The following is a 17600-nucleotide window of genomic DNA, read 5'->3' on the forward strand; positions in this document are numbered from 1 at the left end:
TGAACGCAGGGTGCTCTCACTAGGCAATCCCAGCCATTTCAAATACCATTTCAAATCCAGCAGAGTTGGAGAAATCAGAGGAAAGCACTGAGGATGCTCAGAAATATGAAATTACTTCCCAAAATAGATTCCTGGTGGGGGGGAAACAGAGAGGTCTATAAAATCATAGATGGCCTAGAGGAGATGAGAGGAAAAGCTGTTTCTCAAAGGTAAAGCTAGAGAGCAGTACATGATATTACCAGTATCAGTTTTAAATGAACGAAAGGGTGTGTGCTTTCACCAGACAGCTCAGCTGAACTCAAGCAAGCACCACACTAAGACTGGCAAAAGCTTAACAAGGCTCAAAAGCAATAGGACAAGTTAATAGAGGTCAGATCCATCAGCAGTTTTTAGATATCTCTGCAGGATCCGTGGTCAGGACCCTGAAGGGTTAAAACCTAAGAAGAGATGGCTATGCTGCAAAACACTGCTTCAAATCTTTTCACAGCTCCCTCTAAAACATTCTGATTCTTTCCCTGCATGGCAGGGGGTTGGAACTAGATGATCTTAAGGTCCTTTCCAACCCTAACTATTTTATGATTCTTCAAAAGAAGCTATGTGCCTAAGCTTGCTACCTTTAAACTCGACCCACTGGAAAACCACTTCCCTTAAAACAAGCATCATCTCTGCTGTATCAATTACTAAAAGAAAATGAACTGTCAGGAGTCCCTTGTACTTTTCCAAGTTTCAGGCAACTTGCTCAGCAAACAAGTGGAAAACCTCCAGAGTCGGAAATGTTTTGCCCCAGGGATTACCACAAAAGCATGAAAAGCCATCAAGCCCAACTGGAAAAGCTGCCCTCGGCCAACTACTCTGCAGTGTCACCCACCACAGGACATCACTGGAGTTATTCTTGCTACTGGGAAATGTACTGCCCATGTCCCCCATTTTCAGAAATACTCACATTTTTGATCCTTAATTTCCACAGCAGCCCTTGCAAAGGCAACATGCCACATGTTCAGCCCATGGGAGAGCAGGGTTCAAGCTGAATTTCCAAAAATCAGGCACAACAAGAGAGTAAGCACCAAGTAAGGAGGAACTTGGCTTTTCAACAGCTTAAGGTCATTACCTTAATGTCAGACTCATTACCAGGGCCATTCTAGACCCAGTTCTTCCATCAATAAGGATGAGATAGAGGCACAACACTGAATCTGGACTCATCCTGCCCATTTTTAGCCACCCCAGTTGGAGCCCAAGATCCCTTTATGCTGATGGGAGGATACCCAATAGAGAGGTGAGTGTCTTGCCCCAGTGCCTTCTAGAAGTAAGATAACCCCAGACTTCACCTCCCTACTACAGGGATTTCACCTGAATAAAGGATATCATCATGCAGAGAGCATTGGGACCCAAAGAGCAAATGAGAAGTAGTTTTAAACAACCATATTTTCAAGCATTATGAGATTGATTTTTCTACCCCATTATTCACTTCCTAACGGGCACCATATTATTGCATCGACTACACAAGACAAACTAGAACATAACAGAATCACACGGACTCTGCTACAAGCAAATGGAGTCTCATCATGTCAGGGGAGTCTCAAATGTCAGCAAATCCAGCCAGCCCTAAGCAAGGGGAGTTGAAGGGAACTCGAGCTATGCTATAACCAAGTACTGGTAGATACTGAAGTGCCTCTGGCGGTCACCCACCAGCTCTTCACTCAACTTTGGACCCTTTTTATATACCTGGTTTTGGGGAATCAACAATTCCTCGCCTATAAAGCAAGAAAACACAATACCCCAGGTTTACAAGGACAAAGGTAACCTCACTGTTGACTGCAGTTCCAATTCACACCAAATGCCATGGAATCAGGAATGCATCTGGGATTATATCAGACAAGGAGATTATTTCCCCCTTTTCTCCCCACCCAGTGTCCTGGAGAGGAAAGGGGTTGGGGGCCTCTGGGAGCAGTGGAAGGGCATCCACAAGAGTGGTGGAGAGCATCTTGCTAAGCCAGCCATTTCCTAACACTGCACAGATTGTACGTCCAGCTTAGCACGGGGATGCTGCAATGGTCTTTCACCCTTTGAGCCAATTGTTAGCTTTTCACAGGAACCAGCAGGGAAGCACATGTGAAACCTCTGTGGGGCTGGTGAGTCTCTCCATGCCTTGTGTGACTCTGCATGTAGATGAAGCAGCTTCGGCTTTCGGAGCTGCTGCTGCTTAGTTCTCAGAGAAGTCCTTTTCTCCCGCTTGGCTCCCTGCTGCGACAGTCCTTTTCAGTCTTTCTATCCCCCCCCTACCCCTCCCCAGTCTCTTCTCCTGCACAACACAGGGAAACTTGATTGAAATAAAGACCCAAGAGAACATGGTTCATTTTCTTCTCTTCAATCCATTTTAGAAAAGATTTTTAATTGGTTTAAAAAAAAAAAAAAGCTAAACAAAATGCCATGTTTTGCAGTCGTCTTGAACCGGTAGAAATAGATACCACTATTTAAGCATTGCTGAGTGGAACCAGCAAGCACGGGCTGTGAGCAGGAATTTAAAGCAAACTCAGAGATGTTTCTGGTTTCCTTAAAGTCTAACGTGTTTACTCTCAAAACTTCTGCAAAGTACAAAAGGAGCCACGAAGCCGAGAAAACGAGAAGCCTGAAGGATTTGTCCTTCCCCCACCATGTTAAAATAACACAGCCTCAATAGGAAGAGGGGAGTCTGGGAGGCAGCTTTCATAAACCAGTTCAACAGAGACATACACCTCAATGCATAATTAATAAGTTTTCCTCCCAGAAATGCTCCTCTTGCACACATAGCCTACACTAATTGTAGGAAGCTGCTTGCACATTAAGTATACTCCCTGCAAGTGATGTGACAACACCGTGTGAATACATAATCTGGGCCACAGAGATGGCAGCAGCAGAGCTGTGCTGCTGAAATGTGCTTCCCACTCATGCCTTGCTTGCAGTTTCAACTGCTTCAATGTTCCTGGTTGGAAGCTTTTCAAATCAGCTCTGTATTTCGGGCCCCTCTGACTCGTGGCACAATAAAGAGCCTATCTGATGGCAGTAACAGATATTGTCACCCCAGCACCTTGTCAACGATTTCTCTCAGCACAGGGACATGCCTGGCATGTCCCAGGACACTCCATTTTTACAAGGAATGAACCTAACCCCATGATCCTAATCCCGTTGACATTCATTTTGGTTTGACCTCATGGAGCAGGTTAGTACCACCGATGCTACTCGTGAACATTTAAAGCATCTATCTGCATCTCAAATTACAACAAACCCCCTGAAACCAGCCATTAGTTCCAAATAAATTGCTCCCCAAGGGAACCAGTCATCTCAGAGGGAAATTGGAAGGGTGTGGATTAACTGGTGTTATTATCTCCCTTGTGGGTTTCTCACTTGAGCTGAAAAACCCCAAGAGTCTTCAAGCCCAAATTCAATCCTTTTTACAGTAAACACAGCAGAAAAGGCCTCTTCCTGCATGACACTACCTCTTATACACTGTTTTGCTTTTCTTAATGATAAAAATCCCCACATGCCATGGATATCACAGGGAACTCACAAGAAAAACACACTAGGAAGAACCATATCATCAGAACAGCCAAAGTGGGTCACAGCCCAAAGGGTCCATCTAACCCAATGTCCTGATTTCCACAGTAGCCAATAGTGAATGCTTAGAAAACAAGAAAAAAAAACCCCACACACATCATCAATCAAATGGTGACACTTCCTCAGAAAACACTCTCTCTACCCTCCAACAATTTATGGCTTAAGTCACCATAATATTGGCTGTCAACCCAAAGTCTTCCAGCCTCAAGGGCATTTCAAACATTGCAAAGTACAAATCTCCAGTAACATGCATAAACTTGGCAAATATCTGAGAGCTTCAAGCCCTGCATCCTGCTTTGTGGGAGGCTGAGATGCCAACAAAAGTGTACCTAAGCAGCAAAATACAATCAGAGGATGCAGTGATAAACTGCAGAATATTTTGAGTTCCTCCAACGACTGAACCAAACCACGTTCTGTTTTCCCCTATTTATTTATGGGAACAAATATTTCCTGGTCCTGTGGAAATACCCAGCAATAGGTCAATGATTACATGAGATTATGATGATCCAAACTGGTTGTGCTGTTGCAGCCTTTCTGTCCCAATGTATGTGATAACAGAATCCAAGTTTTACATTAGTGGCTTCACATGGCCTAGAAAGCTCAGTGGGAAAAAATCTTTGTTCTCCCAAGTTGACAGTCACAAGAGGAACTCCAGGGCCTGTGGCATTACAGTTTAGTTCAAAGTTCTGTATTTGAAATGCCTTTTTACCTCTCTAATGAAAACAATACTCACACGTACATTACTGTTTCCAGGATCTTAAAAATGACAAAAACTTGAGTTCATCCAGGCTGTGCTTCTCTGCCTTTTCCCGACACCAACTCTCAAGGTTTTCCTGCTGGTATGTTGTTTATTCATGCAGATACTTTCACACACAGAGCAGAATTCCAGTGAATGATAGGAAAAATGGCAAACAAGAAAAGAGAAGGGTCCCTGCCTGCCTCATTCAGTGCAAGCTTCAGAAACGTTATCACTTGTGATGTTCTTAAATCTCATCAAGCCAGAAAGTACAAACAGACAGGATCAGGATGAGATGGAAGATCTTAAGCTTTCCTTACCCACTGTAATTAACACCTGATAATTTCAAGTTAAGAACAAATTAAAACCCTGACATCCACAATCATACATTACTTAGAAATTGATTTCTAAATAACGAGGGAGCACATGGTTGAGCCAGGGATTGATTTGGACTAAGCAGTTCCTCAGTTAATCAGCAAGCAGACAGCTTGCATGTTTAAGTTTTACATGGTGAAGGTTAAACTTGTTTCCTTAGTCAGTATTTCTGGGGCTAACTGCAGAAGATTCAGCCTTAAGTAATTAGATAATTGAAGTTGAATCCTTTGAGGTTATCCTAGAAATGTCTCGCTGAATGAGCAGCAGCAGGCTAGGATTAACTTGACTGAATCAAGAGACAATAGCACTAATACCACTGGCAGCACAGCAGCTATCAGCAAGACACAAAGCTCTCCACTGTCAAAATTATTACAGGAATAGGGCATGTCGCCCCTCAATTACTTTCTTACCTGAGGGGGGGGCTTCTTTAGCAGTACAAGAAGGGCTTGCAACACCAGATTAGAGAACCGTGGTCCAATTGGGACATAATCTGAAAGGAAAAGTGCATTTTAAAGCTCACTAAGCAGATGCACATTTAAGCCACATCAATGTGTGAGCCAGTTCAATGCTCTCAAAGGAAATGGTTCCAGATCATTCCCAGTTTGCAATATGTAGTATTTCTGTTGCTCTAACTCACCTAGAAGTCTCTCAATGTCATCCACAACAACGCAGCTGAGTTGGGACTTGTATGCATCATCAAAGATCTAAAAACCAGCAAAATGACCCATTGTTACATCTCAGCACCAAAACTACAAGAGTCATGATAGGAGCCGATGACGTGTTTGTAGCCAAACACAACATGTAGAGGAATATGTATGGTATTATATATATATATACATATGTATATATGTATAATAGAGGTATGTAGAGGAATAAACAGAGAATGGAAAAGCCAAGTACTAAGAGGCTAGACTCTACCTTCATTTAATAGAACACTGCCATGCCAACCAATTCAGAGCTCAGAGCTGCTTGCTTGCCCCATACACAAAAAAGCCAGTTGCCCTGTGTTCCATTTCCTCTGTTTTATGGAGCTGGAGCAATACTGATAATACAAAACTACACAAATCCCCCCAAGCTGCAATGCAATTATGAAGATTTCTACCTAGGCTGGATGTTGGTTACTTTTCCTATCAGCATACTGCAGGGAGAACAGACCTGCTCAGGTATGGATTGAGCCTCCGCATCACCCTTTAGAGCAGCAAACCAGTGTCCTGCAAAGCTTTGGATTTAAACACTAAGTACCACTAAAGACACCAGTGATGCTGCAGGCCTGCCTCCAGCATCCGCTGATTCAAGTGACGTCCAAAAAGCTCCTTTTTGAATCTCCATTACAAACTGGGCTTCCAGCTATGAGCATGCTGCTTCTCCTAGAAACTATCCAATCCTGCAACAAACTGACCTTAGAGCAACGTTTCACTTACATGCTTCATTCCGTATCATTCAGCTAGAAGAGTAAGTGCTGGCTTGCTTCAGCAAATGAAATCTCCTTCCCTCCACCTAGCTACCTGAAATGATTCAAGCTGTGCAACTTGTTTGCATTCCCCCAGCTCCCCAGGTTGTTAAAACTCTTGTTTAACTAAACATTGCTGCCTCCAAACTGCTCCTAGTCTCATTCAGTCAGAATCTGTTCTTTCCCAGTGCAACCCTATGCCCTTCCTGCGTTCATCTCTGCAGGCAGAGCTCCAGCTCACCACAGATCAGGTGTTTTGTTCCACTGTCAGTCATGGTTACGTATCAGACCCAATTTGGACAGAACCCTGAAATTCTCTGAGTCACTTGGAGTCAGTACCACAAAGACATTCACTCAACTTCACAAATAAACATGCACAGGAATTTAGGACCTGCAGAGAGTAGAAAACACAATCACAAGCGTAATTCCCTTTTCTAGCCACCAGAGAACATAGAATTGGACTGTAACCAAGCAAAAGAGTAGGGAACATGAGTACCTTCTTCATAGCTTGGCACTTGGCAGTTTCAGAAAATCCAATCATCTTGTCAGGAGAACAGATCTTGATAAAGGGAAAGCTGGATTCTTCTGCTATTTTTGCTGCTAAAGCAGTCTTCCCACTGTGGGGGGGACCTGAAACACAGCACAAACATGATGAAAAACCAAGGGAGAAAACAGCTCTGCTAAGGCTCAGCATGGATCTCCTCAGTGTGTTTAGACTCTCATTCAGTGGAACCTGCATTCCAAAATGACCTTTTCTTGCAGAAGGAACACACTTACTCCTAGTGCAGTCCAGTCCTCCAGATGAAGGAAATGGATGCAACTGTTTGAGAACATGCAGACTGATGTGTCATGAAACTGACACAAAAGAGGATGCTACACATTTTGTAGGACTGGCACCAAAACAACTATGTGATCGTATTTTGGAGACACTTCTTGAAATATATGTATGCCGCTCCTAAATATGATTTCTGCAGGTAGTGTGGCAAATAGCATGTCAATAGCATGAATGCCACGTAAATACTGACAAAGACAGTTTGTTATTTGCCAGTTTGTTATATCCAGTTGCAGGATATAACAGATGACCACTTGGGCAACTGATAGGAATAGTTTACAGAATTCACTTGAGGGTTTTGGGGTTGTTCCGGGTTTTTGTCCTTAAATATACCTTCCAGAAGAACGCTGACCAAAGGAGTGCGGTCACTGTTCTTAGTCTGTTGAACAAGCAGCTCCCCATCATCCAATACCCTTGTTACTGGATCACCCCACTTAATAATACCATTCATGATATAGCTTGCATAGTCTTCCTGGTTGGTTCCAAATGCCTGTATTAAGAAAAGGAACATTTATTTTACTGAGCAATTTTGCATCACATCAGAAAAACGAGAAACAATTACACATCACCAAAGTGACCAGAACCAAGACTCTGGAAGATGCTGAAGTGAGACAGTCGGTACTGGAAGACCCACTGGTGACACACAACATTCCAGTTCAAAGGACTGAACACTGGTGGAGACCATGCACACGTAGAAACGTATCTTCATGTACCCTCAAAACAAATTCTGACCAGTGCAAGTTGTCAGTGTGTTCTGAATCCACACCATTTAAAGGCGATTCTCAAAAATGAGGCTTAAACGTCCTACTACAGACCACAGTGAAGCTGGCATCCATTGACTGAAGTAGCCAAAAATGGAGAACGTACATACAACAAGAAGAAATTCCAAGTCGCTCTCTTTATTTGTTCTACTCCTTTTTATGATTCTTGCACGCAACAAAAGGTAGAAAACAGCCTTAGCACTGCAGGCAGAAAGAGGCTCCCTACTTCCATTCTGACAACACAGGACACAATATGTCAGTGCATGGTGCACCATTGTCTGCCTGATCCCAGAAGGAAGTTGTTACCTCACGTCATTAACTGTACTGGGTGACTATTACAGGAGTTACTCATTGCCTACTTACTGGTTTGATGTCATTCTCCAAGGATGCAAAGAAGTCTCCTCTTGTCACACGTAAGCTCTCTGCCTTCTCCATATCCACCTCCACTTTGTTGCTGGCCTAATAAAGGCAATAAAAGACACTGAAGTACCACACACAAACCCTTATCAACTTCCCTCCATGGATCCAACCCTGTAGTTGGTCTATGTCAACAAGAAAAATGCTTCTTAACAGGACATTTGTTGGACATATGATGAACACCAGTGGAGCCATCATCATTTTCACAGAGCCACATCCATATTCCAGCCTCACAAAGTCATTAAGCAGCACTTAAGTTCCACTCCACTGGTGGAAAGCTGAAGTGAAGAGTATGGCCATGACCCTGCAGAGTAGGGAAGTAACCACTGCATTTAGAAGCTGTAGAAAAAATTCTTCATTATGCTTTCTGGGTGCTGAATTGGAAGGAGATGAAGCCTCCTCCACTGTGTGACAGTCTGGTTTAACCCAACTCTCAATCTACCCACCCCATCTTTGGCAACTAAGCCAAAAATAAGAATTCTTCACACATATCTATTTCAGGAGGTTTTCGCTCTCTATTCAAGCCATGTACTGTCCTCTCCACACAAGAAAGTTTTTAAGGGGATTGGTAAATATTAGATTTCTTTCTGCTTTGTCTTTATTTGCTTCAGTTCAACAAAAGCCATGAATCTTCCCCAGGTAGTGCTATCAGTACTACTTGGAATAAATAGGCTGCAGTTAACTCAGCTCACACTGTACTACTTTCTAAATGAAAAGCATCACCTTTTCCCCTTTCTGCCATTCCCAAACCATCCAGCAACATTGAAAAGCTAAAGACTGGAAGCAAATACACAGAGTAGAGACAGCACTACCACGACCTTCTCTTGTCAATCATTTCTCAATCCCAACTAGAGGTACCACCAGGAAGTGACCCAAAGCTGCTCACCCGGCAGCCAGAAGAGGTTTTTAATTCTTGAAAACAACTTCAGAGCTGCCTTTAAAGCTGAAAACTTTATTGTGATGTCTGCAGCCTTTAAAGCCAGTTGGAGATGTGTTACTGGGTACCATAGCAAATGTTCCACCATAACTAATTGCTCCAGATTCCAAAACAAGTATAATTTCCATTGTAAATCACCCGAGCCTTACAACACCACCTGCTTCCACCCGAGAGTGCAACGGCCCTACATGATCTGATAGCTCAGGAAGTAGAAATTGGAGATTTCAAGGGGTTTCTTGGAAGCAACCTCTATCACCTTTGCCTAAGACCAAGGTGATGGATGAATAAAATAACTTTAACCCTTACAGATGTGTCTCAGAGACATCCTTTACATGCTCCACCCCTGGCAGTGTTCAAGGCCACGCTGGACAGAAACTTGGACAACACGGCCTAGTGTGAGGCGTCCCTGCCCATGGCAGGGGGGTTGGAACTAGATGATCTTAAAGTCCTTTTCCAACCGAAACCAGATTGGCCAGTAACACTGTGCCAAAGAAATAACTGTAACCAGAGGATGGCTGAAATGAGAGTCCTTTCTCCCCAAAGCACCCACCACCAATCAGCAATACAGGATGCCAAATATACCAACCGAGTGGATCTTTAGTACAGGTACTAGTACAGGTACTACTACTACTACTACAGTACTACTTTGCAGATGGAAGTGAAGGTACTTGAAACACTATTAATATATTCCTGAAGTTGTTTGTACACTTAAAAACCAGGGGGTTGGGAACGGGGGTGTTTGGTGTCTTTTTTTCCAGGCCTTAAATGAGTTAGACACACACACATACTTTGAGAGATTATTGGAAGAGTTTAAATGATTCAGAGGAATAATACCCCTTGATTTTCAATTTGTGCTCTTGCTTCTCATAGGTGCTTCTGAAAACTAGGTCAGGCTATGATGGATATTTGAAATTGTGCAGTACTTGCAGGAGAGAATAAAATACTTGAGGGCATCATGTGGCTGAAGACAGCTTCAGAACAAACAATAAGATTATCCAAAAATACTACGTCAAAGTGTTTGGAAAGAAAACCAAAGTGTGGCCACTTCCCATTTGGAATATACCCACATAAAGATGTCAATCACATACCAACCTAAAGGAGGGGACTGCTCTTTTACATTTATGCACTGCCATTTTCTCTGCTTCCACTGTCACATTCTGGTACAATAGGGAATATATCAAAACATTAATGGTCCCTAAAGCCACACAAAATTCAAGCACCTGAAAGAACAGCAGCTATAAACAAAATTCATTCTTTCAGGAAAATGTGTTGCATGAGAAGGGATGAAAATACTTCCAGAGGTGCTGATTTTTGTTTTGAGACAGAACACAAGAAAATGAGAAACTGTTGATGTTTGTGGGGGTTTGCTACAGGAAACAATAACTTTTCAAGTATTACAGCTATACAAGAAAAATGAGCAGAAAGAGCCACTTTTCCTTTAGAGAGTGCTCCCAAAAGACACAAATGTCTAAGTAACCAAATGATTTCTCTTGCTTAAATGAAAGCATGATGTGCTTTCCTCACATTCAAGTTTGGACAGACTTTTTAGTTAAAAATCCTAGACCAGTGCTGTGGAATTGCTGCCAAAGGCTTTTCTCTGCAGTAACTCACCCCAGTTCTTGGCCACTATAGCAAAGCGGCTGTGCCCTTCAGCTGCCTTCTTCACAAACTAATCATCTCATATTTCAACACCATCAAATACTGTGGTTTGCATCTGGATTAATATAACCTGACATTTCATGGTCCTTAACTCCTTTCTAGTTAAAGATACACTGACCTCAGATAATCTGCAAGCATGGGGAAGCAAGGCAATGTTCCTCTGGAATGGAAGGAGCTGTGAACATTATAAGTCTCTTATGGATGATCATCAAGTGAGTACTCATTTGAAATGGAAGACAGGCTCCAGCAGAGATGTCAGCTATATGACTGGCTGTTCTCACTTCCACTTCTTGACTCCCGGGTCCAATCCATATCACTGAGCTCAAGACTCTACTTTCAGTTCTTATCAAAATACATTGACAATCACCTTCCATCCCCACTGAGGTACGCGAGAGCTGCTTGGAGGTCAAGTGGCTCAATGAAAGGGGCTTAGATGAAAGAGGTAATACAGAACCACGTAAAAGCACAATGAAATGCTAGTGTCCATATGAATTTCCTCTCCTAAAGCAGGCTGAGATACCATTTGGAAGTAAACACTCAAGAAAAGATTCCAACCACAATTATTTTCCCCTTTTCTGCCCCAGTAAGAGATAACAGGGCTGACCTTAATGTGTCTGTTCATAGCAGTAGACTGAGCAGCTCGAACTAAACCTTCTAATTCAGCACCACTGAAGTTTTTAGTCTCCACTGCCAGTTCTGCAATGTCCACATCTTCAGCCAGCAGCTGGTGCTCCCGCATCCGAACCGTGTGGATATGAAGAATCTGAAATCGACCCTTCTCGTCTGGCAAGCCTGAGATTTTAAACACAACACATGTCAATCAGCACCTCAGCACAGCAATTACAGCAAAGTCCTTCCCTCTCCTCAACAGTCCAGCTTCCAAAGGCTCATTCTCACCATGAGCAATTCAGTCTTACAAGTAGAATATTTGACAATGCTTTTGGCTTGAGAACATTCAATCACACTAATTGCAGAATCACCTCCCTCGACCTGCTGGCCACACTGCTCTGGATGCAGCCCTGGGTACAATTTGCTTTCCGGACTGTAAGTGCACGGTGCTGCTTCATGTCCAATTTTTCAACCTCCCGTATCCCAAAATTCTTCTCATCAATCCATCCATCTATCCCCCAGGCTGTCCTGATGTTGGGAATTGCCCTGCCATTAAGCCGTTGACTGTAACTCTTTGGACACGGCATCCAGCCAATTCCTCATCTAATGCTTCATCCATCAAACTCCAATTTCTCCCATTCAGTGGCAATAATGCTGTGAAGGACCTTATCAAAGGCCCTACAGATGTCAAGGTAAATTACATCCGTAGCTCATCATTTATCCACCAATGCAGTTACTCCACTATAGGAGGCCATTAGATTAGTCAGGCACAATTTGCCCTTTGTAAAGCCATGCCTGCAGTCTCTAATCACCTCCCTGTCGTCCACGTGTTCCAGCATATCTTCCAGGAGGATCTGTTTCATGATCCTACTGGGCATGGAGGTGAGGCTAACTGGTCAGGAGTTCCCAGGAGGCACCTTACTCCTCTTTTCTCAAGTAGGTGCGACATTCCTTTTCCTCCAGTCTGTGGATTCTGCCTTCCTGCCATGACTTTTCAAACACAATGGAGAGCAGCTCAGTGACTACATCATCCTGGGATGCATCTTGTTGGATCCAATGGTCTGATAATTTGCACTGATTACTGTTTGTGCTGAGGGTATGTGAAAAGACGTTTTAAAATGTCCATAGGCCCCAGCAGTGGTCAGTCCTTACCATCTGATCATTTATTCTGATGCCTTGCTTAGTTTTGCCAACTAAAGATGCAGATACTACACCTGTAATGTTACAGAGGGAGCTGCATGAAGTTTAGCGCCTCTGCCATCCTGGTTAACTGTTCACATGATGATATATATTTGCTTTATTATTAAGTACACATGAGCTCATGCATTGCACTACGCCAGCTTGCTTACCAATCTCCATTTTCACCTCCAGCCTCCCTGGTCTCAGCAGAGCCTCATCAATCAGGTCAGGTCTATTGGTCATTCCTAAATTCAAAGTTAAAAACCAAAATAAGCATTATATGAGCTTACTAAGTGGGTCTCCAACTCCTGAATACAGCCCACAGAGCGAAGAAGATACCCCAAAGAGTCTCAACCAAACAGGCAAAACATCCCCATCTTCAGAAATATAGGAAAAGTCATGCCCTGAAGTAGTCAATAGGAATCAAGCCTGTACTTGTGACTGTATCTGCAGGGCTCCTGGCACCAGGTCAACTAGACAACACAGCTAGAGAAGCCCCAGTCCTTTCTATGCCAATACGTATCATTCCTTGCAAGTTTTCTTAAGCTGTGAATCACTTGTTATCAAAAGCTAAAGGAAGAACTTGTTGAAAGCAGCAGTATCAGCCAATTACAGCACCATCTCCCTTTAAATCTGCTCCCGGTGCTTGGCAAATAGCAGACATTCAGTTTGGATTAGTCCAAACAGATCTAACACCGCTAATGACAACTTAGTTGACCTGCAATGAGGAAAGTATCAGCAGTTTTCAACCAGACAGCATAACAAAGAAAAGTAAGCACTACCATACCAATCACTAGGATGTTATTGAGCTGCTCTACGCCATCAATTTTAGACAGCAACTGGTTTACAACAGTATCATGAACTCCAGTGCTCCCCGCCATGCTTCCTCTCTGCTTGCAGATTGCATCAATCTCATCAAAAATGATGATATGCACACCACTGTTTGCTCCAAGCTATTGGAGAGAAAAACATGTCAGGAATGCCACATGTCATCACTGAAAGCCATCCAAACAAAACAGTAACTTCTCAACAAGCTCAGCCCCATAGATACAGAACATCGATACCTCTAAGGGTTTTTAGTATCACATGTTATGTGTGTATCAGACCCCTTTGCAGAATAACAACTTGCCATCCTCCAAAATGGGGTGGTTGGTGGGCTTTGCCTAAACATAGGGCTTCACAGCTGATGTCCAAGGAAGAGGACTAGGCTGAATGGGAAAAGCACAAGCCCAAAGCTGGAACACATAGCTCAGACACAAGGTCACAGTTCTCAGTATCTAGGAAAGTCATCCAAAAGGGAGATGGAGAACGAAGCACGTCAGTGGAGGGATGCACCCAGTGTGGGAAATACTCCAGGTTGCACTGAAGTTAGTAAATATAGGGCTTGCCAGAGTACCTTTGTTCTTAACATTTTTAAGGAGCCCATTTGTTCAGTGCCAATCAGGAACAGAACTGCTTATTTCCAGGTTCACTCAAAGGTGAAGCAGTTGCAGCTGGTAAGAGAACAGGATACTTTTTGTGACTGTATTATGAAGCTTCTTCCCTTCAAATTCCACCTCTCAAACATCTTTTGTGGCCAGTGGAGACCACATTAACACTGAGTAAATGTGCTGTCCCTGGCAATCTGCCCCAGACACAAGTCATTACAATACCAACCTTTTCGAGACCTTTTTAATCTTGCAACTTGTCATCAGGACCATTCCCTCCAGCCAATATAAAGCCTATTTTAACAGGTGTGTTATTGCAAAGGAAAAGCAGCTCACAGCTTTCAGTTAGATTGCAATAAGTAGAGAGAAGGAGATTGTTTCCATTGGGATGGGTTACCATGCAAAGCTGACTTACTGATTAATCAATCTTCTGCAGAAGAAAATGAAGTGATTTCAAGCCACTGGCAAAACCTGCAGCCTTGGTAGGTCCAAACAAAATTACGGGATACAATGGCCTTTGCTAATGTCTTCTGAAAAGACTTCCCTGTATTCAACTGTGACTTGCCTGACATTGTATTTTCTTTACCAGAAAAATCCATCAAGATGAAGGGATCCACAGCAGAAAAATTCCTATAGCACACATGAAATAAGTATTTACACCCTTAAACTAAAGATTGGGCTTTAAAGATTGGGCTTTTTCCAGTTAAAGGAACTGATAAAAAAAAACCAAGCTTGGGAAAAACACAATCTTTATCTCCACTTCCAATTTCAAAGACTTATCCTCTCTGGTTTTGAGACACTACTCTCATCCATTGGTGTTCTGCTGAGGAAAAATAACGATGTATTGGATAGAGCACTTTAAGGCTTGTAATATACCTGTAAGGCTGTAACCCAAAAACTTGAAACCATGAAAGCTTATTTGAAATTCATCCTATGATATGTGCCACCTGAATTTAGTAGCAAAAATCCAAATAGATTACGCCTGCCCCACCAAAAAGAAGAGGAAAGAAAAAAAGAGAGCAAAATTTGTGCAATCCCAATTTTCAGCACTTTTTGAGCAGGTGACACCCCATAATACAAAGCACAGCAGGAGGGGCCCTACTGTATTACTTGAAAATAACCCTGCGTGGAATTGAAACTAACTGTCCATCCTCAGCATAGCTGGCTAGAAAAGCAGCCACCTTGTCAGGTTCTAAGATTGTTTTTCCAACTGCCAGCATGTCCATCTGTAGAACACTAATATTCCCTGACTTGCAAGGGAATAACTATAATCACAAGCTAAGGAGTGACTCAGGCTTTTAATGCAAGCAGTAATTTTCTGATTATAAACCTCTTTTCCGGCCATTCTTTAGGCACATTCATCCTGACCATACTATTTATCTATGTTTGCATTACCCTTCTTTGTTCTTCTTCTGCATCAGCAAACAGCTTGCGGATGTTGGCCTCAGACTCGCCCACATATTTATTGAGGATTTCTGGACCATTGACCACCTTTGGTTCTCTGGCATTCAGCATCTTGCCAATCTGTCTCGCCATAAGTGTTTTACCACAGCCTGGAGGTCCATACAAGAGGATGCCTTTCACATGCTTGCAGCCTAGAACAAGAGAGAACATGTTTAGAAAGCAGGCGTGTGATGGAAAGCGCACTATAGGGAAGAGGGAATTGCTGCTATTACAGGGATCAGGCTGCAACGTGCATTAGTCTTAGCTCTAGTCAGTGCCTTTATCACTGAAATTCAAACACAGAATTGCCAAGCTGGGTCAGAATCATTCCAATGATGTGGCAAAGGCCAGGAAACATAACCTGCAGAAGAGCACAAATGCTCTCGCATGCATTAGGCACGCGAAGTTAACAGCTAAGGACTGAAAGCCTGAATTGTAACTTCTGGTTAGGAATCCAAAGCAATAGAGACCACTTGGTAAACATGTGAATAACTTCTCAGTTCAACAAACCCAACCCTAGGGATTGCTGAGGGGCTGCAGACACTTCTTTTATATCACCATACACCCCAAACACCAAGGCACGATGTACTAGCAATTTAGGACAGGCATGTACTGCATCTGATTGTTTTCTCTCTTCTCCCAGAGGAAGAAGTGCCTACAAAGGAAGCCTTCCTTCACAGAAGAGTTCCAAATGAGTTTAATTTTCAGGTATGTAAAGAAAATAAAGCATCAGACCTTCAAAGTTACTCAACAGACTGTGAGCTCCCACTGTAGACATGGATCAAACACATTAATCTGATTTTTGAAAGAGAAAACAAGAAGTATATTGTAATAATGGCCAAACTTTTTACCCCTGTATTGGGCTTTAATGAGTTCCCTACAATACACCTAGTTATAATTGCAAGTTCATAGGAGAAATATTGAGAAAACAAAAAGGCTTCTAAGAACCACCAGAACCATCAGCCCCAAAAGCTTGACCTATACCCAGGAAGACCTGAAACATTCCCATTTATTCAAGTAACAGGACTTTGAACACTGTGCATGAGCACTGGCATTTAAATTATCTCCTCCAGGGAAACAGAGGAACCTATTTGAAAATGAAACCCCGTTATTGTTTCAAGAATCCTATTTTATTTCAAGAAAATTTACCTAAACCTTAGAAACCTCGAGGTATTAATTGTCTGAGATAAAAAGCAAGACCTTCATCAGTAGAAACTGTTCCATGCTGTAGATGACATTCACAATGCATTCATTTTACACCACATTCTTGCAGCCTGACTTTGTTAAGGATGCAATCCATCTAACAAGAGTCCTGCAGTGCTTAAGATACACATTAAAAGCAAAGGCCAAAAAAGTAGCAGACTGATGGCACACAGCTCAGCCTTAGAGGAACCGTTTCTACCATCATCACAGGTTCAAGGAGCTTGGGCACAGGGAGTTATCTGTCACCCACACAGAATGACTTTCCTTCTGGTTTCTGGCTTGTCTCAGCTAAGTGGTAGCTGAGTCAAGTTCACCCCACACAAGAGTCCTCACGACTGCAAAGGCCTCACAGCAACCTTCTGCCTTTAAAGAACAGGTACTTTAATCCTTTATTAACTTACCAATACTCAACTGTGATTTCATTTATTCCTGAATATTATAGTGATAAAGAATTAACTTCAATCTGAATAATTGCTCCACACAAAACAATTTCTATTACCCACACACACTGCTCACTCTCTCTTTCAGGTTGTCCATACACTGACATGAAGATTCAGGAGAACATTGCTATGAGGAGGGTCTGATCCTTACCAAAGTCCCACAGACCAATAGTGCTGCATTGAATAAGCACAGGAATAAAGCTGAAGGATTTTTGTGGGCTTCTCTGCAGACACAAAAAAATTTACTACCAAAAATAATTCGAGAGCTTGAGCTAAGAAGAATTCCTTAGTCAACGTTCAGGCATCTACGAGTCAAGTACATAAACACCATATACTGTCAGTAAAGATGAATTTCACACAGGAACGACTGAGGCGTAGATAAATTAAAAGCTCTTCCTGTCAAATCAATGTCACGAAAGGTATTGTTAATGTGTTTCGTGGAGGAACATGATCACCTCTGTAGCCAAACAGCACAAAGCAGGATTTCGATGATGAGTGATGCTTTGAAGGGAAATCCCAAGCAAACTGATGCTCAGACAGC

The 17600-nt window shown here is 42.6% G+C and overlaps 1 protein-coding gene across 2 annotated transcripts in view; it reads right to left on the bottom strand.

The window, feature by feature from the left end:
- Nucleotides 1–17600, bottom strand: part of NSF (N-ethylmaleimide sensitive factor, vesicle fusing ATPase) — a 66112-nt gene that overhangs the window by 10522 nt on the left and 37990 nt on the right. For both annotated transcript variants that reach the window (XM_030508753.1, XM_030508752.1), the window contains exons 9-17: nt 15369–15568; nt 13334–13499; nt 12717–12791; nt 11363–11550; nt 8109–8204; nt 7318–7474; nt 6649–6782; nt 5340–5406; nt 5113–5192 (exon numbers count right to left, since the gene is read on the bottom strand). In XM_030508753.1, coding sequence (XP_030364613.1) covers nt 5113–5192; nt 5340–5406; nt 6649–6782; nt 7318–7474; nt 8109–8204; nt 11363–11550; nt 12717–12791; nt 13334–13499; nt 15369–15568 — 1163 coding nt within the window. The remainder of the gene's footprint in view (nt 1–5112; nt 5193–5339; nt 5407–6648; nt 6783–7317; nt 7475–8108; nt 8205–11362; nt 11551–12716; nt 12792–13333; nt 13500–15368; nt 15569–17600) is intronic.

Source organism: Strigops habroptila, chromosome 19, assembly GCF_004027225.2.
Source record: "Strigops habroptila isolate Jane chromosome 19, bStrHab1.2.pri, whole genome shotgun sequence".
Classification (NCBI taxonomy): Eukaryota; Metazoa; Chordata; class Aves; order Psittaciformes; family Psittacidae; genus Strigops; species Strigops habroptila.